The sequence below is a fragment of the Triturus cristatus genome, chromosome 9, assembly GCF_964204655.1.
Source record: "Triturus cristatus chromosome 9, aTriCri1.1, whole genome shotgun sequence".
Classification (NCBI taxonomy): domain Eukaryota; kingdom Metazoa; phylum Chordata; class Amphibia; order Caudata; family Salamandridae; genus Triturus; species Triturus cristatus.
The window spans coordinates 626,456-651,778 of NC_140592.1; the positions used below are offsets into that span (position 1 = coordinate 626,456).

Here is a 25,323-nt window from a genome sequence, read left to right on the forward strand (position 1 = left end):
AACAGTCTACGAGACGTCCCCGGACAGTTTTACGTACAAATCGTAAAACTGAAGTCCGAGCGCGCAAGTACGATCCGTACCGCCCTTCCGAACACACAAGCGCATGGGAAAAGCCCCGTACGGGGTGAACGCCGTACCACTCGTATCCGGGGACAGTTGTGCCCGGGATACGAGTCGTACAGGCCCCCCCACCCCAGGCCCATATGTATGCGCCATACCCCCAGCGCGTACCCCCAGCCCCGTATGTACGCGCCGTACCCCCACCCCAGGCCTGTATGTACGCACCGTACCCCCAGCGCGTACCCCAGCCCCGTATGTACGTGCGTACCCCCACCCCAGGCCCGTATGTACACGCCGTACCCCCAGCGTGTACCCCAGCCCCGTATGTATGCGCTGGGGGTACAGCGCGTACATACGTGGCTGGGGGTACGCGCTGGGGATACGTGTGTACATACGGGGTTGGGGGTATGTGCTGGGGGTACGGCGTGTACATACGGGGCTGGGGGTACGCGCTGGGGGTACAGCGCGTACACACGGGGCAGGGGGTACGCGCTGGGGGTACGGCGCGTACATACGGGGCTGGGGTGGGGGGACCTGTACGACTCGTACACCTGGGGAATCAGCTTTTACGGCAGTTTTTGGCTCCCGTAAAAAAAGAGCCCTACGGAGTGCCGTGGGAACGGATCGTACTTGCTGGTCCGTAAAACGCTGCTTACATTCGTACGGACGGCGCGTACAGGCTGTTCCGGAGAGGATTCGAAAAGGTAATTTCCCCCGTACGGTGTTTACTACGATTCATATGGAAATCACCTTTCTGTACGAATCGTACTTCCTGGGTTGTAATTACAGTTTACCGGGAACGCGTCGTACGGAGAAAACGCTCCGTACGACGATTCGTAGGGCCTTTTTACCCGATCGGAATCGGCACCTAAATGTACTTATAAATTGTATATATATTATTTATAATTTTTAAGCATCTTAAAATATTTGTAACTATGTTTATTTTAATTATATGTATTATTTACTTTATTTACATTCTTTTTTTACTTTAAAAAACCCCTATATTTTTAACAACGATATATTTGACATCGATATTTTTCCCCCAATATTTTTGTACTTACCATAATGTAGATAGGATGTCGATAATCTTGACTTCGATATTCTTGCTGCTATATTTCTGTAGGTCGATATTCTGACCTTCGATATTCTGTCAGTGATTCCGCCCAACCATGATTCAGTAATGAAGAGTATGTCAGGTTGTGTGACAGTGAGAAGGTTGTAGATGATATGCTTGTTTTTTTTTTAGTGATAGAGCATTTATTAGTAAACAGTTCAGAGAATGCCTTTTGGTGATGGTGTGACTTTGTTTTGTAAAAGAGCGAGCAGTGTTTTGTGGAATTGTAGCAGGTGTGATCTTATTGCTGGTATTAGCTGCATGAGGATAGCAATAGCGTATTTGTTCTGTATCGTGTCCCTCGTCCTCCCCACCTTTAGCCTTGATGCCCGGGCTGAGATGCCCTGAGCCCTGACCTTATATAGCCCACGTGGTCAGGTGACCCATTTGGCCAATGAGAACCCTAGCCCTAATGCTAACCAATCAGAACACTAGCCCTAAGCCGTAGGACCAATAAGAGACCAAGCCCTTACAACCAATTGCAGCCCTAATCCTAGCAGCCAATCAAAAACTAAACTCTAAGCCCTAGGTCAAATAAAAAACCTAGCCCCAGGAACTAATAAAAAACCTTAGAGCTATCTGCCAATCATAACACTATCCCTAAACCCTTCATCCAATAGAATCACTAACCCAAGGGCCAATCAGAGCCCTAATCGTAAACCCAACAGAAACATGAGATACAGTAGCCAATCACAGCAGAGATGTCATGTCCATTAGCAGCTTATATAAGGGGCGTGTGATATCAAGCTCAGACTGTTGGGCAGGGGGCTGGGAGTCGCTCCCCAAATTCAGAATCTCATTGCAGACAGACAGGCTCAATCCACACTCTGGTGTAATGCCTCAGTAACCACCCATGAAGCAATAACAACATCAAGCACGTCCAACAAGAGCTGGCTCAATCACAGAGGGCTTGTCAGAGCCCATCTGACCATCCCAAAAGCCGGAAACAGATACATTTTACATATCAGAATAAACATGAAGTTCCACAGCTTTTGGAAACAAAATCTTGGATCATCTGACTCATTTTTCACTCACCGGATGGAACCTGGATGCGTTTAACTCTCGTCCTGTTCTGGAGCTCCATGCAGCCGGTTTCCTCTTCATCTTTTATGTGAAAGGAAACAACCTCGTACTCTGTTATTAACCATAAAAAATAAGTAGCAAATGAAAACTCATATAAATATATGTTTTGCTCAGAATACATCATCAAGAAATGAGAATTCCCTTAGGGAAGAACGCAGGGAGTGTGGTTCGCCATTTTAAATTATACCAAAACTGCTGAATCTCTGTACGGTTTCTGCCTTATAAGAGACGAGTCCTTGAAAATGACTCCTATAGAAGACTCTGCACAAGTCAGACCACAGGTGGTGTTTTATACTGGTATATACTGAGAAATGAGGTCACCCTCTGCACCTCTTTTAAAAGGCTTTTTCATAAACCAGCTGAGGCAGGTGACAGCTCCAATCCTACAATACCAGTATTAAAAAGGTTTATGCATCAATGTAGAACCTATGTAGCAAACATATCTTACTGTGCCAGACACAATAACAGCGAGTAGGGCCCACAAAACAGAGCTTCCATTTAGTACCTATCTTGAGATGTTTTTCTTATCACAAAGAGATATCTGAAGAACTGGTAAACCCTGCCCAATGTCACTGCCAATAGTCATCATAAATCTCTTAGAATCTGAGAGTTTGATCTTCAGACACGAGGTACCAGGGGCAGACTTCGAGATGATGAGTCACCAAGATGACCCATCAGAGTGGAAAAAAAAGGCGATACAGAGACGCAGTGTTCTGCAATGTACACGATAAGGGTGGTTCTTGAATTTAAATTCCCTGGAGACATGCCAACTTGAGTATATCTTCATTACTGTTCAAGAATGAACAATGTAAAATATAAAAACTGCCTTAACCTGTGGAGAAGTCAACAACCACTGTTTAATGTCAGTGTCTGACCTGTGGCTTGTGTGGCAGGGCTTTCATGGGACACTAATGCATGTTAGATGCAAGACAGGTGTGGTTGAACGTACAGTTGACTGCGTTTAGAGAATGTGTGTAAATGTCCTCGAAAAGCAGCTTAACTCTTTCAATGTTAAAATTTGTCCTCTGTTGCCATCTTTCAGCATGGAAACTCCACGTATTTCTGACACAGTTCAAATTAAGACAGTGATGGGAAACTTTCAACTTCTCTTCTGTACACGTAGTAATCATGGTTGCAAGGAACGATGCACAGCAGAGACCCGTCTAGGAAGATGAGAAGCATTAGCAAAGCCAATCGGTCTCTGCAATGCAAGAGCTATTGGCTTTATCAAGATCAAGGTGCTTCAGCATTGCATGGGCAGATGGTAAGTGATACCCAGGCAGATGCAACACTCAAGCACTCACAGCTGATGCACCGTTACACCTTTGTGTAACCATGGGCATACAAGAACAAGGCATCACAAATTAAATTTACCGTTTGATAGAGAGCAAAACACAGTATGAAATGAGTCAATTCCCTTTAATGACTGCTGCTGAAATTGCAAAATCATGATACTTCTATTCAAGAACAGAAGGTACCTCCTGCCTTAGTGAGACTCATGCTTGTGACTTGCATGTTACACACACATGCCTGCTGCAGGCACTCAACCCACTGAGCTATCTCACTGGCTAGACGTATCACGGCCAGCAATCATCAAAATGCAGAGATCACTGCATGCGTAGATTCAAATTCAGGAATCCTTCATTAAATCTATTCCCTCTTCCTAATACATGGGGGTTTGTGGGTCACTGTTGTGTCTATCTGGTTTGACATAAACATTGTGAAGTCTGACTATACCTCCCTTACAGTCAGTAAATTGGATTTACAGTGACTACTTAGATGTCAAGGCCATTACCAGAAAGTGGTAAGCCAGCTTATTGGGCCACTGTACTGCTATCACTGGGTCACGTGAGCGGGTCCTGGCAGGGCTAACTCGGCATTTGGATGGTTTGGGGTTTTATAAAACTAATCCTGTTAATTTGTGTAACAGTGACAAATTCTTGCAGTACTGAGATATGCCAGCCCTAAAGTGTTATGTAATAATAATGTATTCTTTTTTAACACTGATGTTATTATGGTTCACACGGGGCTTAGAGACCGTTCATGTGCCAAGTGCCTCTTTGGGGCCCCTGGTAGGTTACTGTTTCAAAAATCTGAGTAATGTGAATTTACTTAGGTGCTTCATCAACCTTTACCAAACCTACATCTCAAAGGGGGCCGTCTGTGGAAAATGCTTTTGGTAATTTGATCTTCCAGTAAGCCTTTTTACTGATCATTAGCTGTAAACCTGTAATTCTAAAACATAACAAACCATGTGTTTTCTTATGTACTGAGGCTGCATTCTAAACCACAAAACGCTTACTATATAGATGCACTCCAGCGCCTAGGAGTGCAGTTGGTGGCAAGTGGTGCTTTACAATGACCATCCAGTTAATTAAAACACGCCCTTCCCGCAGCCTGTTTTATTAGTAACCAGCAAGCCCGTTATAACGTGTTCCTGTTTTTTGTAACTATCTCAGGGGTGGGGAGGGGAGGTGGTGAGAATGAGTGAGTGAAGGGCAGCTGAAACGTAGTGGTCACTTGACCTTGCAAGGCAATAGAGACCATGGAGGAGATTGCGGACTTTCTTGCTCTCGCTTCGTGAACCCTCTCCTGGAAATTGAAAAATGTCCTTTGGCTTGAAAAACAAGACAAGAACATGATTTACAGGCCTGTTCCATTATGGTCGGAGAGGCACAGGGCAAGCAGCCACAGGCGTGGGAGGGAGCAAGCGACAGCGGGAGGAGGTGAGTGGGGGACGGGATAAGAAAAAAATGCATTGTGGGGAGAGCAATTTCACAACAGTCGGAGAAGCACAAGACAAGCAGACACGGGAGTGTGGGATGTAGAAAGCGACAGCAGGAGGCGGGTGATTGGGGGACAAGACAAGAAGCAAGATAAGAATATGATTTACTGGCCTGTTTAAAGAAATGGCGCAGTGCTCAGAGCGAGTGAAAACACAACTGCTCCTGAGAAGGGCTATTACACAAAGAAAAAAGAGGTTCCTAAAATGGTCATTAAATGGGAGGAGTGGATGGGTAGGAGCAATTGATCCATGCTCTCGGGAAGGGCTAAACACAGGAAGAGGCATGGCGCATGCATGGACAAATTGGGAGAAAGTTAGGAGAGCAACGAAGAAGCCAGCAAATGGGAAGTCTATGGGCGGCTGACACGCATAAAGCATATACAACATGTCTCTTTCAAGACAGAGCATGCTCTGTCCAGAGTGGATACCTAAAAATTAGCATTAGCTTCTGTACACTTCTGCAAAAGGGCAATATTTGCACATTTTTCTAGCAAAGCAGAAGCTGAGAATGAATGGCCCTCTTTTCGCTCCATAAGACACTGTTAATAATAAAGGTATAAGGTGCAGGGGGGAGCTTCCCACACATGGACCGGCTGCTGATGGGAGATGATTACGTGCTGAATTCTGAGATAAGGTATGTGGGGAGACAAGGCATGCCACAGCACAATAAATTACTGTAATAATGCTGCCCGCCAGGTTGGATGGCTGAAAAGATTATAGATGCATTCAGTAGAAATAGAGTACCAGTTTAGGGATGTGTGATGAAATAGAATTGGGGTCTTTTTAACCTTCGTCCTAATCTGCATATTATCTGCTGAGATGTTAATTACAATGATCGTTTTGCTACACTCCCTGAACAAGTACTTACTACACATCTAATAGTGAAATGCCAATCATTGTGTGCACCTGTTGATTCAGAGGCATCTGCAGAAGAGAGACTCTCTGAGAGGTCTGTCTGACTCTTACAACCCCTGTCTAATAGAGCAGAACTCACTAGCAGAGGATGGGAGACAACTTTCGGTTCTCCTTTTCACTAAAAAGGTGATTTCCTGTTGGCTTTAAGGGGCTACAGCGTGTGTGACAAAAATAACATTAGGGTGATCAAGACACGTGGCGAAAGGGAATTACTGACTGACGAATGTAAGCATCTGGCCTGCAGAGAAGGCATCACACACCAACTGCAAGCACAGCAGGAAATCAGCAGCATTACTGACAAACCTGGGATGAGTCACACACCGACTGCAAGCACAGCAGGAAATCAGCAGCATTACTGACAAACCTGGGACTTTTTTTTTTTTTTTTCAGCATTACTGACAAACCTGGGATGAGTCACACACCGACTGCAAGCACAGCAGGAAATCAGCAGCATTACTGACAAACCTGGGATGAGCAACACACCGACTGCAAGCACAGCAGGAAATCAGCAGCATTACTGACAAACCTGGGATGAGGTCGGCGCTGTCTTTTCTGATTTCTGCACCAAAATGATCAATGAGCATGGAAACCTGTTCTTCTTTCCTCGAACAAGTATCCCCATTCAGAAGTGGAAATTCTGTGGAACAGATAAAAATAACTCGGTTTACAGAAACAAACTAATTATACATATTAAACACTGGAAAGTGTCCAACACATTCTTCCGAAGAGGTCAAACGCTGTCATCAGGTTTAATGATGCTCAAACCTACTCCTAATTGTTTTAACTGCTTGATCATGTGACTTGGGCACACTGTCTTGGTTACCATATTTGTAAGTGACATTTCGCCTTACTCCGCTCACGTGATTATGACCAAATGTACAATCGGGAAACTTGCAAGATCCGACCCTCATGCATGTGAACGGAAGATCTAAACCTGCACACCACACACTTTGCTCACATGCATTTGAGCTGAAGATCTTCTAAAGCTGCACACCACACACTTTTCTCACATGCATGTGAGCTGAAAGTCCTCTAAAGCTGCACACCACCCACTTTGCTCACATGCATGTGAGCTGAAGGTCTTCTAAAGCTGCACACCACACACTTTTCTCACATGCACGTGAGCTGAAGGTCTTCTAAAACCCTAGTATCTTAAAGGGATCACAAACATCTAGTTTCAAGCCTTTTTCTGAGCACTAGGCATTAACATTTGTCAAATGTCTATTGAAGATTTTCAGTAAAGAAAAATGTCTATTAGGGGTAGCTCCTCCATTTGAGTGGAGGAGCGTCGCCCCACAAAGAAAACCCCCAAGTCAAACCTGAAAAATAAAATGGTAAAAACGTTTATTTAATAGCATTTTATTTTTCGGCAACCAACCCGTCCCGAACTGAGCATCAGGAAAGGGCGGGCCATTGCTGCTGAGTGGCAGCAGGGAGCTTTGTGCTCAAGTTAAAAATGCGCATGTCTCTTTGGCCGGCTATCTTGCGACGGCCAGCCAGACATGTGCATTTTAAACCTCTCTAACCCTGCTGTCTTAAGACAGCTGGATAGAGTAAGCAAAAACCTCCAGTGCTCTTGTGAGTGCTAAAAGAGGCCGCTCCCACCAATCCTGGTGCTGTTCTCATGATGAGAGCAGCGCCAGGATTGGCTTGAGAGTTTGGAGCCTGCCCGACCATCGAGGAAGACATCACACTCACAGGTAAGTGTCTTTAATGTCCCACCCACCCCACCACCCTCGGGACATGTCAGCTACCACTAACGTCTATCCATTTCTAACTCCTTGGCTTTGTCCTCTGAACAACTTAGGTGTTGAAGATTGTCCTGTTCAAGCTCCAAATCCCCATCCTTAACCGGTGAAGAGTTTCCAGCACTAGACAAGAAAAAAGCAGTGGTGACAGTTTCAATTGAAGTTTTGTGTCATCTAGCACGTCTTTCCTTTCTATTGTTATTCATAATTCATCAAGGATCAGCGACCTTTGACCCTGCCTCAGGTAGGTCGCTCCCCTCACCGCCACGCAGCCCCCTGTGTGTCAGGCATCCCGCCGTCTACCGCTCGCATCTGCCGCTTGCTCTGCTTCCTGATTGCCACTTCTCTGCCTGTGCTAAGTTTTGATTTCTGTACCCCTGCCCGTAACTCTGCATTGTACCCCTATTTTTATTCTGTATCCACTGCCTGCACTAACTTTTGCCTTCTGTACCCTCGCCCATTAATTTCACTTGCACCCTTTCCTTCTGTACCGTTGCCCCCGCCGCTCCTTTCCCGCCGCTGCGTCCCTGCGGCCCCGCCCCCTTGAATCCCATTGGCCGCCCCGCTCCCACCTCCCAGCTGCTCCTCCCTCCCTCTCCCACTCATATGGAGGCCGCGCAGCGGCCGCGCCGCTGGCGCGCCGAAGCCGCGCCTAAGGCAAGTCCGTCTGCGCCCGTCCGCGCCTGGACCGCGCCCAGCGCCAGGACCCCTGGCCCCCGAGAACGCCAGCCAACATGACGGACTTACGACCCCACCACCCTCAACACACTCAACACCGGCCGGAACCCCGCCTGCTACCGAGCCACCCCGAGACGCACCCACGGACCCTTCACCTGCCAAGCCTGCAAATTCACCTGCCTCCGGACCTGCACCGCACCCGCCAAGCCGAGCACCAGCAACAACCACCTCAAGTGCATCCTGCTCAACACCCGCTCCGTCCACAGGCACGCCGTCGAACTCTGGAACCTGCTCGACGCAACAGCACCAGATGTCGCCTTCCTCACTGAAACCTGGATGAACGCCTCCTCAACGCCCCACATCGCCATAGCCATCCCGGACGGATACAAGATCACCCGGAGGGACCGCATCAACCAGACGGGAGGAGGCATCGCCATCATACACAAGAACACCATCCGCATCTCGACCAACTCCGACGAAACCTTCACCGCCGCCGAACACCTCCACTTCCAGATACACACCGACCCCAAGACCACCCTCAGAGGCACCCTCATCTACAGACCCCCTGGACCACGCACACAATTCAGCGAAGACTTCGCAGACTTCATCAGCCCGCACGCCCTTCCCTCCGCTGACTACATCCTACTAGGGGACCTCAACTTCCACCTGGAAAACAACAATGACAGAAACACCACCACCCTTCTGGACAACCTTGCCAACCTCGGACTCAAGCAACTGGTGAACACCCCCACCCACTACGCCGGCCACACGCTTGACCCCGTCTTCTCATCCAGCAAGCACATATCCTTCAGCCACTCCACCGGACTCCACTGGACTGACCACAGCTGCGTCCACTTCAGCTTCAGAAGAACCACGAACCACCACCACCCGCAACAGATTCCTCGCCGGAGCTGGAGCAAGATCACCGCCGAGCAGCTCACCACCTCCCTCAGCCAGAACCCTCCCACCAGAACAACGGACCCCAACAAAGCCACCAGCAACCTCACCAAGTGGCTGACCGCCTGCGCCGACGATCTCGCACCACTAAAGAACCCTCCCAGCAGACCTGGCAGCAAGAAAATCCCCTGCTTCACCGACGAACTCAAGGACTCCAAGAAGAACTGCCGCACCCTCGAGAAAGCCTGGCGGCTCGACCAGACCACAGACAACAGGACCGCCCTCGAGCACGCCACCTGCAAACAGCATCAGCTGATCCGTGCCACCAAGAAAACAGCACTCAAAGAACGACTGGACAACAACGCCCACGACAGCAAGGAACTCTTCAGCATCATCAAAGAGTTCTCCAACCCCAGCGCCGGAAACAACGACATCACTCCCTCGCAAGACCTCTGCAACACACTCGCCTCGTTCTTCCACAGCAAGATCGCCGACATACACAACAGCTTCAACGCACAGACCACGCACCATACCACCGAACCAACGCCCGCCGCCACCATCCTCGGCAACTGGACCCCGATCAGCACCGAAGACACCACCCACACGATTAACACCATCCACTCCGGATCCCCCACCGACCCCTGCCCCCACCACGTCTTCAACAAGGCCGACGCCATCATCGCACCCCACCTCCGGGACATCATCAACACCTCCTTCCACACCGCCACCTTCCCGGAAAGCTGGAAGCACGCCGAGCTTAGCGCCCTCCTGAAGAAACCAACGGCGGACCCCACTGACCTCAAGAACTACCGTCCCATCTCGCTCCTTCCTTTTCCTGCCAAAGTCATCGAGAAGACCGTCAACAGACAGCTCGCCGCCTTCCTCAAGACGAACGGATCCCTCGACCCCTCGCAGTCCGGGTTCCGGGCCAACCACAGCACCGAGACCGCCCTGATCGCAGCAACCGACGACATCAGATCCCTGATCGACAACGGGGAAACAGCGGCCCTCATCCTCCTGGACCTCTCTGCTGCGTTCGACACTGTCTGCCACCGCACCCTAGAGCAGCGCCTCAGCAACATCGGAATCCAAGAGAAGGCACTGGAGTGGATCATCTCGTTCCTCGCCGGAAAAACCCAGAGAGTCCGCCTCCCCCCGTTCAGATCCGAGGCCACCGAAGTCATCTGCGGCGTACCACAAGGATCATCACTCAGCCCAACCCTCTTCAACGTCTACATGAGCCCCCTCGCAGCCATCGCACGCCAACACAACCTCAACATCATCTCCTACGCCGACGACACCCAACTGATCCTCTCCCTCACCAACGACCCCGCTACCGCCAGAGCCAGCCTACACGAAGGGATGAAAGACGTCGCCGAGTGGATGAAGAACAGCCGCCTGAAACTGAACTCAGACAAGACGGAAGTCCTCATCCTGGGATCATCCCCCTCCGCCTGGGACGATTCCTGGTGGCCCCCTGCCCTGGGCACCACTCCCAAACCAGTGGACCACGCGCGCAACCTGGGCTTCATCCTGGACTCCTCCCTCTCGATGACCAGACAAGTTAACGCCGTCTCCTCATCATGCTTCAACACCCTGCGCATGCTCCGCAAGATCTTCAGATGGATCCCCACAGAAACCAGGCAGACCGTTACCCAGGCACTCGTCACCAGCCGACTGGACTACGGGAACACCCTCTACGCTGGAACCACAGCCAAACTTCAAAAAAGACTCCAACGCATCCAGAACGCCTCCGCACGACTCATCCTGGACATCCCCCGACAAAACCACATCACCGGACACCTGAGAGACCTGCACTGGCTCCCCGTCAGCAAGAGAATCACGTTCAGACTCCTCACCCACGCACACAAGGCTCTCCACGACCTGGGCCCCAAGTACCTCAACGACCGCATGACCTTCTACACGCCCACCCGCCAGCTACGATCGACCAGCCACGCCCTCGCCACCGTACCACGCATCCGCAGAGCCACCGCCGGAGGAAGATCCTTCTCCTACCTGGCAGCCAAGACTTGGAACTCCCTCCCCATCCACCTTCGGCTAACCCAAGACCATCTCTCCTTCAGGAAGCAGCTCAAGACCTGGCTGTTCGAGCAGTAACGCACCCCACCCCCTCAGCGCCTTGAGACCCTTCCGGGCGAGTAGCGCGCTTTACAAATGTTGTGATTGATTGATTGATTGATTGATAAATCTACTGCCATAATATTGGTTATGTATTCATTCTATTTTGGAATCTATTTAAACTATGGTTTGAATCTTATGTCAGTTGGTGGGATCCTCAAGGTCATGATGAACTATAGAAGCTCTGTCAGCTGTACTTCAATAAACCCTTCATGTCAATTTCATTTACGGGAGTTTATTTGGACAGTACAAAATTAGCAACCAGAATGATTAGACCTGGACATTAGCACACGGTAACTCTGTCTCGGATGTGGATTGAAAAAAAAATATTTAAAGGGTTTTTCAACGCAAGGGGGGCAAAATCAGAAATTTTGTACAAGAAAATCAAGGTCAAAGAGGGTGTTACCCCATAGTGTGAGCTTTCCACAATTTTAACAAAAATCCAAGACAATGGAATTATTGAACTCGTTGATGTCAATAACTTTGGCGCCGGTTGACGAATCATCGCGAAATTTTCAAAACTAGTGGGGCGCTCCGGTCAGCTCCTGTCTTGAAAGTTTCGGGGTGATTCGGCAAGCGGAGGCCGAGAAAAAAGTGGGGTCCCAAAACGTGTTTTCTCCATGTTATTTCCCATAGGAAGCTTTAGACACGACTACAGTCCGAACTGCTGAGCGGAATTACACCAAATTTGGCAAAAGGTAGCCCTTGGTTCAGAAAGAGACTTTTTTGTTAAATGGAGTAAGACCCTTCAGTAGTTCCTGAGAAATTCAAAAAATAGAGGCCAAAAAATCAATTTCCAATAGGAAACTTTAGACACGGCTACAGCTCGAACTGATAAACGGAATTACATCACAATTGGCAACAAGCATTTGCAATGCAATAGGTCTCGCATTTGCGAGACTTCGAGCTACTGGCATTGTAAATGACAAAACTTTTATCTATGTGTTGGTTTTGAAAACATAAATAAAAGGCATTGTCATTTACAATGCCAATAGCTCCACACACAGAAAAAAAAACATCTGATATCCAGGCAGCACCTGAAACAGAAACCACACACAATTGTAGAGCTGCTGATCTCACTGCCAATGCCTACGCAATCCCTGATATCGCAACGGGAAAACAAAACCACACCAAATGCCAAACCCGCTGATCTCACTGCAGGCACCTAAGCTCGGTTTGCTAACGTGAGCAGTAAACAAAAACAAATACAATGGCGGGATGCATATTAAACTCAGTCCTGCCAGCCATTAACAGTGGGGCGCTCATGGAGGGAAGGCCGTGTCCCGTGCCGTGGTAGACTCCATGTCCATACTGCCAGCTTTTACGTATTACCGCTTCTCATTAAATTTCCTATGAACCCCTCCCTCCTTGTTATCTAAACCCCTAAAACGAGTGTCCTGGTACCACGCCTTTCATTCTACCCTATTCAGCACTTTGTTATTGTGTCAATGAAGCGCAATAGTATATACTAAGTATCGTGGCAGGGGAATGTTAAGGAGGAAGGTATGTAGAGCTGTCGCCCCTCACCTCGCACCCAGAGTCGGTTTCCTTTTTACGTTACCATAAAAGGATATGCTCATGTTTTTACTATGTGTTTGCTACATTACCTTTAATTTTATTTCACGTTTGCTACAATGTGCTGTGATGAGATTTAATGCATTGAGCATATACGTTCCCCTTCTGTCTGCCTCTAAATGGCAGGTCCTAAAATTTTGTTATGTGCGTGTACATAAGACTGGATTGAATATAGCGCTTCCCAGTAAACCAGTCCCCTCACGATGCTAAAGATTGGCGGGGGGAGAGTAAATGGAAAAGAGGAAGGTGGAGGGAAGGAGTGAGAAAAGAGAGAGGGGGGAGAGAAACACTCGCAGAGCTGCTGCGCCAGAGGCAGCCATTCAAAGAGAGAGGTGGAAGAGAACACGCTGGCAATGGCGGTGCCATGAAATGAAAGGAGAGACAGGGTAGAAAGATGGAGAGAAAGGGATACCCTTCTGAGAGGGGCGGAGAAACGGGGGAGGGAGAAGGAGAGAGAAAACTGGAGGCAGGGGCAGATAATAATAAATGACTGTAAGGGGGAGAAGACTGATTGAGGAGAAGTGTCATTGCAAGGGGACGCGTTTTGTGTGCCTCGGCAGCAGGGTTCCTCTCGTGCGTGATAACCCAAGAACGGGGGCCTTAAGGAAATGAGGCGCACGGGCTCTAGATAGATGACCCCAATGACCCGTGCTCAGCACCAGAGTGTGAAGCTGCTCTTTTATATTTATGTTGCCCTGTAAGCCTAAGGGCCTTAATACACTATTAACGCCCCTCAAAGTAGGAGTCGGTTCCATTCTGTGGTACATTAGAAGAACTTCATCTTTCAGAAATTTCTTCACTTTGCATTCAGGACATGTCCGGGATGAGGTTTAAAAAATGAGATCTCTGCTGGCCCAAAAGGTCCAGCTTGTGGATCTCTGATGTGCTGCCAGGTGCAACAAAGGGTTTCTAACGGGAGAGTTCTGCAACCATGCACGGTGTCAAACCCCAGACCCTTCGGGATTTTGCAAATTCACGATCTGCAAGCAAATTACAAATAGACTCTAGAGGATGATGAAAGGAGTACCAGGTCTTAAGAATAATGGGGTGTCCCTTATAAACCGTGATTAGGCTGCGAGGATCGGCCTGGGGCTGTGCTTTAAGTTCAGCCTCAGTTCTTCCAGGTCGGGGTCCCAAGAGCCTCGCTCGGTGTGTGTGTGTGTCTGGTGCGAGGCTTGCTTCACATGTGCAGACGCAGTGCCCCCTCCCCACACCCTCCTGGGTCACGTGGCTTCACCTACGACCCTAGATCATGCAGCTCTCGAATTGAGGCACTGTAACTATGTGCACAGTAGGTCTCCTAGCGCCTCGAGGGTTTTGAAAGGTGACATGTCTGGTGCTGCACAAAGCAAGTCTACCGTGCCGAACTAAACGCCACTGTTTCGTGGCGCACGATTTACAGACAAGGACCACGAGAATGAAGTGGGGGGGGGTGAACCTCGCACGTCGCCCAGAGGCAGGCTGCTACACTCACCATATAGCGCCTTTATGTTCTAGGCGCAGGGCCTGCTGGAGGCTGACACAAACGCGTGCTTGTTGCCGTTTCTTTGAGCGAGAGCCCCTCCGCTCTAGGCGCCATCGAGCACTTCTTACTGGTGAATGGGAGCAGCAGTTTCCCCTGCTTCAGGGAGGGCGCAGTGAGTGCAAAGAGAGCGCCGGCGCGTTTCCGCCATCAGTAGAAACAAGCGCTTCCTGCAGCGCCCACAGGCTTCTAGTGAAGGCGACACCTCAGCCATGATCACAAACACAGTCTTGTGAATGATCACAAATGTGTGAAAATGAAAAATATTACTCGTGGTCTCGTCCATCTACTGTTGTTCGTTAGCAAAGTGGGTGCGTTATCTGGAGTCTGAATGTTCGGCTGAAAGGGGGAGCAAGAAGTACTGTGATATATATCAAAAGTGCTTACTTTAACAAGAATTGTTGATGGAGAGTAAAACGACTGAAGTATAAAGACAGGGATTACCTACACGTAAAACATATTATTTTCATTTCCTTGAATCACTTATAGAAAGAAAGCAGCATAAAGATAATAATAATAATAAACAAGACCGGCTTCTAAAGTGGTCCGGACGCTCGCGTCTGCCGCGAAAGTGAAAGCAAATTTGTGACGCGGCGGAGCATGGCGCGCGTGCTTGGCGGGGGCGCGCATTCCAGGCGGGGGAGCAGACCCTTTGAAGTATGATGCCGAGGGCGCCAGTGGGCTGAAGCTCTTCCCCAAACGGATTGCATGGCGGCACGATGCACGTGATTGTGCGCGTGCTCGCCATGCAATCCACTTTTGGGAGCACTTTTGGGAGCCCCTCTTACTAGAGTCTCGCATAGCAATTGCGTAAACGCAATAGCTAGGCAAGACCTAAAAAGGTAATGCTTGGTTCAGAAAGCGCCCTTTTTTTAAAATGGTGTAAATCCTTTCAGTAGTTGCTGAGAAAATCAAAAAATAAACGTTTCAATATCTATGGCCGCGGTGGATCTGTGCACCCTGCCGATCACAAGCTGCATTCTAATTGGCTCTCAACACTTCAAACCAGGAAGTGTTGGCAGCCATCTTGTGCCTCGGTAGAACCGAGGCACAAGAAAACAATGAAACAAATGCGCAAAACAAGAAAAGGGGGCAGGGTAGAAACACCCTGACCCCCTAGGCCTGCTCAGGGAGTCCCACAAGGACCCCACGGGCCCAAAAAAGCTTTTTTTTTCAAATCGGCTGAATTTGTGCTGGGTACGCGAATCCGGCCGAGAAAATAAAAATAAATGAAGCGCGGACTCCCGCGCTTCGTTTAATTGAAGCTCCCGGGTGGGCCAGGTCCTGGGGGAAGTAAAAAAATGTGTGGGGGGCCTCAATCCCCCCATACTGCCCCGGGGACCACCACCTCGGGGGTTTGCATAAATATTTGCGGGGGGCACACGGCCCCCCCCGCAACCCCAGGGACCGCCACCCCCTAGGGACCGCCACCCCCAGGGCTTCTTTTTTTTTAAACATATACCTGTTTGGGGGTGCTCAAGCCCACCCACATGCCCCGGGGACCGCCACCTCCCCGGGGCTGTTCAGATGTTGGGAGTGGGAGCCTGTGATGGCCCTGGGGACTGCCACCCCCCAGGGCCGGCTCCTGCAGTGTCCCGGGGGGCCCACCTCCGGGACACTGTTGTTTGCTCCCGCCCTGTCATAGCAAACTGTGGTTTGGATTTTGTAAGAGAGAGCAGGAAACCTGCTGTCTCTTGCAAAATTCAAACCTGATTGCTTTTCCACACGGAGAACTGCATGTCAGCAGCTCCCCATATGTAAAAGCAATGCCGGCTCCCGCAGGAGGTGGGGAGCCAGCTGGGACCGTGGGGGCATTGGGGCTCCCCCATGGTCCCCAACGAAAGGCCAGGCCCCAGGGAATGGGGTCCCCGGGGCAAGGAGTGGCGAAGTCACGCGAAAACCGGCCACGGGGGGATGGGGTCCCCGGGGCCCTAAATGACCAGAGGAGGGTGGCCACACAGCCCCCTCCGTAAAAATAAAAAAAAGTTGGGCCATGCCCTGGGGGATGGGGTCCCCAGGATCCAACAACAGTAAAAAGAAGAGGGGCCACACAGCCCCCCTTCCCAAAACATTTTTACAAAAATAACTCACGATCGTGCCGGAGGCCTCGCCCCCTCCCAGCAACACTCTGCAAACGCGCCCAGTGGCACGCTTTAAGTTGGGGAATTAATTATCAAAATATAAAAGTTTCGATATTTAGAGGCACGGAGGATCCGCGGACCCTCCCGACCACAAACTTTATGCTAATTGGCTGTCAACACTCCAAACCAGGAAGTGTTGGCAGCCATCTTGTGCCTCGGTAACCGAGGCACAAGAAAACAGAGAAACAAAGGCGTAAAACAAGAAAAAGGGGCAGGGTAGAAACACCCTGACCCCCTAGGCCTGCTCAGGGGGTCCAACAAGGACCCCCAGGGCCCAAAAGAGCATTTTTTTTTTAAAAAGCGCACCCAGCGCGAATTTTGTCCGAAAATTAAAAGAAAAACGAAGCACGGGATCCCGCGCTTCGTTATTATTTAGCCCCCGGGTGGGCCAAGTCCCGGGGGCATTCAATAATGTTATTGCGGGAGCCCAGGGAGGCCCCTATTAATTATAATCGCGGGGGCACGCGGCCACCCCCGGGGCATTATTTTTTTTAAATATACACCTGTGTGGGGTGGCTCGAGCCCCCGCACATGCCCTAGAGCCGGCTCCTGCAGTGTCCCCTGGGTGCCCACCCCCGGGACACTGCTGTTTGCAATGGCAGGGCGGGAGCTGCGCGGCTCCTGCCCTGTCATTGCAAACTGCTTTGCTTCAGAGAAACCTGCTCTCGCTTCAATGAAGCAAAGCAGATTGCTTTTCCAAATGGAGAGCTGCATGTTAGCAGCTCCCCATGTGGAAAAGCAATGCCGGCTCCCGCAGGACGGTGAGGTCAGGTCCCGGTGAATGGGGTCCCCGGGGTCATATTTGGCCTGAGGAGGGGGGCCACGCGGCCCCACTCCCAAAAATAATTAAACAAGCATTTACAATGCAATAGGTCTCGCATTTACGTGAGTTTGAGCTATTGGCATTGTAAATGACAATGCCTTTTATTTAGATTTTGTTTTTTAAACATAAATAAAAGACATTGTCATTTACAATGCCAATAGCTTAAACTCATTTAAATGCGAGACCTATTGCATTGCAAATGCTTGTTTTACTACCGATCAGTAGCAGATTCTAAAATAACTCACCAGTGCCAGCATCTTACAGTGTTGCCCACACCGCCTACCAGGACCGGATCCTAACATGCCTTACAAAGTGCACCAGTGCCAACTTCCCATTCTGCCACCACAATAAAGACCTTTTCACAATTCACACCCCTGTACATCAAACCCACTTATGCGATTAAAAAACATTCATGCTACTCACCCATTCAGTGATTGGCCTCTGGTTACGCACCTCCTAAAACGAGTCAAAACTCCGTGCCAATGATGATTGTAGGTTTGCTATAAATATTATGGTGGAAGTACAAGCTGTGTAAAATCATGAACGACCTAAAATTGTTGCAAGTGATAAACAACTTGCATCCTTTCTGAAACAGAAACCTAAACTTTAACACCATCAAATCCGTCATCATCCTGAAATCCAACGCCACCTGACCTGAAATCTTAGCCACAGTGATTTACTGAGCTCCCACCTATGGTTACAAAACATAGAACAAAGGCACACATATGCCCAACATATTACTTCTTCCACCGGCCACACTTGGCATTTAGCGCCATATTTATTTATGTGTTTAATATTGCGCCAAACCATGTTCTCTAGGAAGTTTCAGTGTCATGCTGGCAACCGCCTAAAGGCCAATAAATTGGCTATCTGTTTCGGATGGACAGCCAACGAAAGTCTCTCTTGGCAGCACATGTGGTAAATTTAAGCAGTTCACCTTAATTTCAGATGGGCTAAGGCTGTGGAGACAGACATGAGATTCAAGAGTCCAATGTCTCCACCAGGCGAATCTATGGGCTCCACGCTCACAGCTGGCACAGAGGCGAAGGCGAGCCCTAAGGAGGAATTGCTCTCCAGTGAAGGTCACTAAAACGAGCAGGCCAGGGGCACAAGAGAGAACCTTAGTAGATACAGGACTGACTGAAGCATTCCGATCTCAAGGGCAAGGGCTATTCCCAGTCTGTCTTCCAATCTCGCATCAAAGCGGAAATGTGGATACATGGCGAGCAATATGCTAACAATACGTAAGGGCCGCTTCTCGTAGCCCGGCAAATGAAAGTCATCTTCCACTCCTCTCGGGCGGCATGTCTCATCTCACAGGCGAGAAGTAACGCGAGACTACCAAGCCACGGGCAGCGTAAGAACGCACGAATACCGTGTCAAGCTATGGAGGAGAGCAAGCTTTGTGTAATGGCAGAATGTGAGCATCCCTTTAATCTTATATGGTGAGGTTATTTGCGAGCTTAAATCAAAATATACCACAGACATGCCTATGTTTCAAGATTCCATCTAGGTAAAACTACTAACAGCTGTGGCGTTCATGTACTCACATGAAGTCCTCAGCCACACGTATTGTATTGTAATTTTGATTCATCTTTTCTTTTTTTTTTTTCACTTTTCCTTCCTCTGGTTCTTCCTGTTTGCTTTTCTGTCTTAGCGCCGGGACACTCTTCTGAGTAGCCGTGCGCTCTATAAATTTACTTTAGCATAACATAACATAACATAACATAATTGCATTTATATAGCGCTTACTACCCCTGATGAGGCGTCGAAGTGCTTTTTCGGCGAGTAGCACGCTACTCTGGAACCCATAAAGGATTAGTGCTAAATTAGTATAGTGCAGTGGTCAAAGTGAAAAACAAAGTAGGGGAACTGTGGGCAGAGAATCAGAGGGTGGGAATAAACTGAGAATTGGGTCAGTGGGCGGAGTCAGAGGTCTGGCAAGAAAGAGTGACACATCCCAATTTGTATAAATTGTATGGCATTTCACTGGCAGTTATAGCTTATTATGTTCATTGGCCGCTAAAAGCATGTGCCGGAGTGAATGGGATCCTGTCTGATCTGAGAGTGTGAAGATAGTGACAGCTTTTCCTCGTGTTTACAGCTGTTAAATGCCACTGTCTATTGAGAAGTTGATTAGTGCTCCCAATAGCGATCTGGTGTTAAGTTTCCACAAGTGTCAGTTCACGTTCGTCAGACTGATGAATACCCCAGTGTTTGGCCACGGTCGCAGCAGGCTGCTGCCACGGGTCACTCTCTCCACGGCACACTGTAATTCATACACTGTGCTTTTAAGTCGCCTTCACGTCAGAATCCACTCTGCCACTGCATCCACACACTGCTGTTAATCAGCATTAAGTCTTGCTTCCACCAAAATGATGTCAATCAGCAGCAAGAAAAGTGTGCAGCAGGCTACACCTCAGTACTGAATCCAACAAACCACGGAATGCTTCACCTGATCAGCTTTTGCTGCCTAAAGTAGCTATTAACTTTTCGGAGAGCTGATGGGGTTGGAATCGCGAAGATGCTGGCCCAGCCTGGTCGATCCATTTAAAAGTCACTGAACTGAACTGAACCATGCTTTGTAATGGAAAGCTACAGCAAAGAAAGACGCTCTTGGCAGCTGTACTGTTGTTGCGTCGAAGTAGAAAGGATGTAACTTCTGACTAAGACACGGTGTCACACAAGAAACAAAGAGTTCTTGCCCCCTCCCCCGGCTCTTGGCTTCGGGTTTCACACAAAGGGCCAACGAGGGAGTGCAGCGCACTTGCCATGTTGTTACCGGAGATTTACTGCATGTCAGCAGGCAGCCAGAGAAAGATAACAGATAAAAGACTCAGACTGTGTTTGCACAAAGAGAAAAAAAACGCTTGCCATCTGTTTTCATTCAGCTGCTTGTCTTTGCGTCTGGGCTGAGTGAAAACAGATGCGCCTGTCACAATGAGCGGCATCACAAAACTGTAAGGGAAGTAACACAAATGACGTCCAGCAAATCGAAAGTGAGAAAATAACATAAATCACGATGCAAGCGAATCAGAAACGATTCGGACACAGGGGCGTGGACTGAAGTCCCCTTCTTCATAGTGTTTACTATAGCTCTCGCAGGCGAGGAGCGCATGCGTGCTCCAACGCCAGGGAAGACCTAAAAAGGATGGCCAGGCCCCGGAGGATGGGTCCCCGGGGCCAATAGAGGCCTCAGGAGGGGGCCACACAGCCCCTCTCCATAAAAAAAGAATAATAATGTGGCCATGCACCCTGGGATGGGGTCCCTGGGGCTGGAATTGGCCACGGGAGAGGGGCCAACGCTGGACCCTTCCCGTTCATTTTTTTTTTGTTTGTAAAAAGGGGTCAGGCCCTGGGGGATGGGGTCCCCAGGGCTCCAAAAAAGGGAAAAGAAGGGGGGCCACTGAGCCCCCCTTCTAAAAAAAAAAGACGCGATCCTGTTAATTAATTGGGGGATTAATTCCCCTTCAATCCTAAGGGTCCCAGGGGGCCAACTAGCCCACCAGGTGCTTCCAGTAAGCGCCACAGGGCTGCATTGCAGAGAAGTGGTCCAGGACACGCCCCTTTTTACACCTCTCTGCAATGCAGCTCTGTGGCGCTTACTGGAAGCACCTAGTGGGCTAGTTGGACCCCTGGGACCTTCAGGATTCAAGGGGACTTAATCCCCCAACTTACAACACACCAGAGGGCGTGTTTGCAGAGGGGTGGAGAAAGGGGGCATGACCTTTGTCTCTCTCTCACCAATCCCACTGCGTGGGGCTTACTGGAGATAAAAGGTAGGCTAGTTGGCCCCTAAAGGACCCCCAGCAGTGAAGGGGACTTCATTCTCCATCCAAGTGCGTGCCAGGGAGCGCGTTTGTAGAGTGGTGGGCAAAGTGGGTGTGGCCTGGTACGAGTACTTACCAATGCTGCTGTGTAGGACTGACTGGAGGTAATAGTATGGGAAGTTGGCCCCCAAGGATGTCCTTGGGGGCCAACTACCCCTCTTGTTATCTCCAGTAAGTCCCACACAGTGGGATTGATAAGACGTCTTCGGAGGCCATGGCCCCCTTTCTCTACCACTCTGCAAACGTGCCTCGTGACAGACTACGGGATGGGGGATGAAGTCCAATTTAGTCTTGAGGGAGTTTGGGGGCCAAGAATCCCTACTGGTACCTCCTGTATGTCCGACGCAGCGGAATTCCTGAGCGTTGTTTGGATGCCCAGCACCCTTTATCTACCACTCTGCAAACACGGCTACTAGTTAAAGTAGCATTTTTCTGCACCTCTGACTTAGAGGTAGTTTTAATCCCCCTGCCCTTTTATGTACTAGGGCCTCACTGAGGAGGTAATGCTAATCACAGGGGTACCCCAGCGCATAATGTTCCCTAGTGTATGTAGGTGTTTTCACTGTATTCTAAGTGTCTTTTAGCAGAGCACTGGCACTAGGCCTGGTTAGTCAGAGTCAGTTACCACCAGTACCCGTCAGAAAAAGTTGTGGGTACAGGATGATTTTGCAACAAGGCCTCTTTCTGCTCCTCTGTTGGTTCCTTCTGCACATGTCTTGCTTCTTCCTGCACTTTTCTTCGTCTTTGTGGACTTCTGTTGCTTCTTTCTGCCTTTCTTTTGCTTCTTTCTGTGCGTTTTTTCTTCTTTCTTCACATGTCCTACCTCTGTAGGCATAGTTAGAAACGAGCATTTAAAAAAACCTTTGAAATTCACTTAAAAGACCATAGGTTTCAGGCACGTTATAGTTAGAAATTAGCATTTAAAAAACCTTAGAAATTCACTGAAAAAACCATAGGTTTCAGGGGCGTTATAGTTAGTTGGACATTTCAAAACCATAGAAATTCCCCCATTATAGTTAGTTCAGCTAACTATAACTCGCGCCCCCGCAATGCACTGCTTGTACGAGTGAAATGTCCAACTAACTATAACGCCCCTGAAACATATGGTTTTTTCAGTGAATATATATATATATATATATATTCACAGAAAAAACCATAGGTTTCAGGCACGTTATAGTTAGGAATTAGCATTTAAAAAACCTCAGAAATTCACTGAAAAAACCATAGGTTTCAGGGGTGTTATAGTTAGCTGGACTTTTCACTTGTACAAAACCATTGAAATTCCCCCGTTATAGTTAGTTCAGCTAACTATAACTCGCGCGCCCGCAATGCACTGCTGATGACGTCACATATTACATCACTCATTACATGGTCAGTGACATCACTCATGACATCACTGATGACATCTCAAATGACATCACTGATGACAACATCCAGTGAATGTGTGTTTTTCTGAAAATTAAATATGTTTTATATATGTATATCTCAAGGTCGATGGAAGAATAAATGGGTATATAAGTGTCTAAATGGATGATTTGTTTTTGAAAAATTGATTGTGTAACTGACTGATTAAGTGTATCATAGTGAATACATGGCTTAGTGAGTAATGTTTAAATATGTAAATATCTGTATCAGTCTCTCACTTTGTGTATAAGTGGCTGCATGGGTTGGTGAGTAGCTACATGGGTGTCTATATAGGTTATTAGTTGGTTTTTTGAGTATCAGTCTGAGTGTCTGCATGGTTCGGTGGGGGGTATTACGTAGTGCATAGGTGCATGAATGAGTGACTCACTCTTTGTATGTGTTGAAGACAGCATGTGTGCAGGACTGTATGGGTGGATGAGTGTGTGTATGGGTGTGTTAGTGAGTGAATGACTGTCTCAATAGTGTCTTTATGAGTAACTACATATGTTTTAAACTAGTATATGTGACTATTGGTGTATATAAGTGAGTATATGTGAGAGTGAGAGATTGAAAGAGTTCCTGTATGAATAAGTATGTGTTTCTATAAGTGATTGTTTAAAAGACTAAGTATGTGTAAGTTTCCGTAGAAGTAAGTGTGGTGGTGTGTGTATAAGGATTAGTTACTTACCTGTAATCCTAGTTCTCATCCAGGGGTATACTCATCAAAGTCATAATCTATGAATAATCCCCGCCCATGTGCGGGATCCCGGAGCATATAGAAAATACATATATATACATATATATATACATATGTGAAAACATATAAATGCAGCCTAATAATGTTCAAAACATGGCAATGCTGTAAATTACATATTTTTGCATAGTAGTGCCCCCGTAACCCGTAAGGAAAAAAGGAAGCATCAGGCAAATTATAACACAGCACTGCTTTATTGCCATAAAGCAACATGTAATTGTAGGCATTCGCCAGTAGGCTGCAGTAGAGTATCAAGAAACCAAGAAAACTGACACCCTGCCTTTAAGGCATTAGAGTAGGGGGACCGTGCCTTTAAGGCCTGCCTGTGACCCCCTGCTCCCATGATGCACTACAGGTGGCAGTTGGGCCAGTTCTTTTTGGCGGTGCCTCCGCACCTGAGTAGATCTGCCTTCCATACATCACTTATTTAAAGAGAAAACATTGCTCGTCCGGGGAGGTGGGTGGGTCGCTTATGACTTTGATGAGTATACCCCTGGATGAGAACTAGGATTACAGGTAAGTAACTAATCCTTCTCATCCAGGGGATACTCATCAATAGTGATAATCTATGAATAGAGTAGCAAGCCCATACCCAAAGTCTCGCGGACGAGCAAAAAACAGTTAAAAACAAACAGCAAAACACATTTTGCATTACAGTTATGCAAACAGGTTCCTCAGAGAAGCCTGCCCCACCTGGGCGTCGGCCTGCGCGTCTGAATCTAGGCAGTAATGGCGCGTAAAAGTATGGACTGAGCGCCATGTAGCCGCTTTACAGATCTCAGACATGGGAACGTTGCGAAGGAGTGCTACCGTAGAAGCCTTCCCTCGAGTGGAGTGTGCTCTAGGTTTACCCTGCAGAACTTTGTGGGATAGTTGGTAAGCCAAAGCTATACAAGAGACAATCCATCTTGAAATAGATGTCTTGGATGCAGCCAGCCCGGTATTCGTGGGCCCATAGTTCACAAAGAGCCTGTCTGACTTTCTAAGAGTAAGGGTCTTAGCCAGATAGAATTTCAGAACCCTCCGGAGGTCAAGAGAGTGTAGGGCTCTCTCCGGGGGAGTGGTCGGTTGAGGAAAGAAGGTGGGCAACGTGATCACCTGGTTAATGTGGAAGTCCGAGACCACCTTGAGTAGGAAGCTCGGATGGGTACGGAGCACCACCCTATTAGCATGAAACACAGTGTAAGGTTCCTTGCAGCAGAGGGCCTGAATTTCACTAACCCTACGGGCCGAAGTGATGGCTACTAAGAAGGCAGCCTTCCAGGTCAGATGTTGCAAGGAGGCCTTATGAATCGGTTCAAAAGGGGCTCCCATCAGCTTAGAGAGAACGATGTTCAGTTCCCAGGAAGGGGAAGGAGACCTCACAGGTGGGTAAACTTTCTTAAGCCCTTCTAAGAAATCCTTTACCACTGGCATCTGAAAGAATGAGGTCTGGGTAGGAGACTTCCTATAGGCTGTAATAGCAGCTAAGTGCACTCTGATGGAAGAGTACTTTAACCCAGACTTCGCCAAGTACAGTAAGTAGGGGAGAATAACCTGTTCTTGACCCCGGATCGGATCAAGGGTGTTATCTCTACACCAGAAGCAGAATCTTTTCCATTTAAAGCCATACGACTTCCTCGTGGAGGGCCTCTTTGCCTCCCGAAGAATGCTCATACAGTCCGGTGGAAGATCTAGATGTCCGTACTGGATGAATTCAGGAGCCATGCCGTCAAGCGGAGGGAGGGGAGATTGGGGTGGAACACTCTCCCCTTGTCCTTGGTCAGCAAGTTCGGCAGGCTTGGCAACCTCCTCTGTGGTACCTCCGACAGCTGGAGTAGATCTAGGTACCACCACTGCCGGGGCCACTCCGGTG

At 48.5% G+C, this 25,323-nt stretch overlaps 1 protein-coding gene across 3 annotated transcripts in view; it reads right to left on the reverse strand.

The window, feature by feature from the left end:
• Positions 1-25,323, reverse strand: part of LOC146797210 (uncharacterized) — a 267,418-nt gene that overhangs the window by 130,758 nt on the left and 111,337 nt on the right. For all 3 annotated transcript variants that reach the window (XM_085624167.1, XM_085624166.1, XM_085624168.1), the window contains 2 exons: positions 6,484-6,594; positions 2,210-2,308 (listed from right to left, as the gene is read on the reverse strand). In XM_085624167.1, the coding sequence (XP_085480293.1) occupies positions 2,210-2,308; positions 6,484-6,594 (210 nt within the window). The remainder of the gene's footprint in view (positions 1-2,209; positions 2,309-6,483; positions 6,595-25,323) is intronic.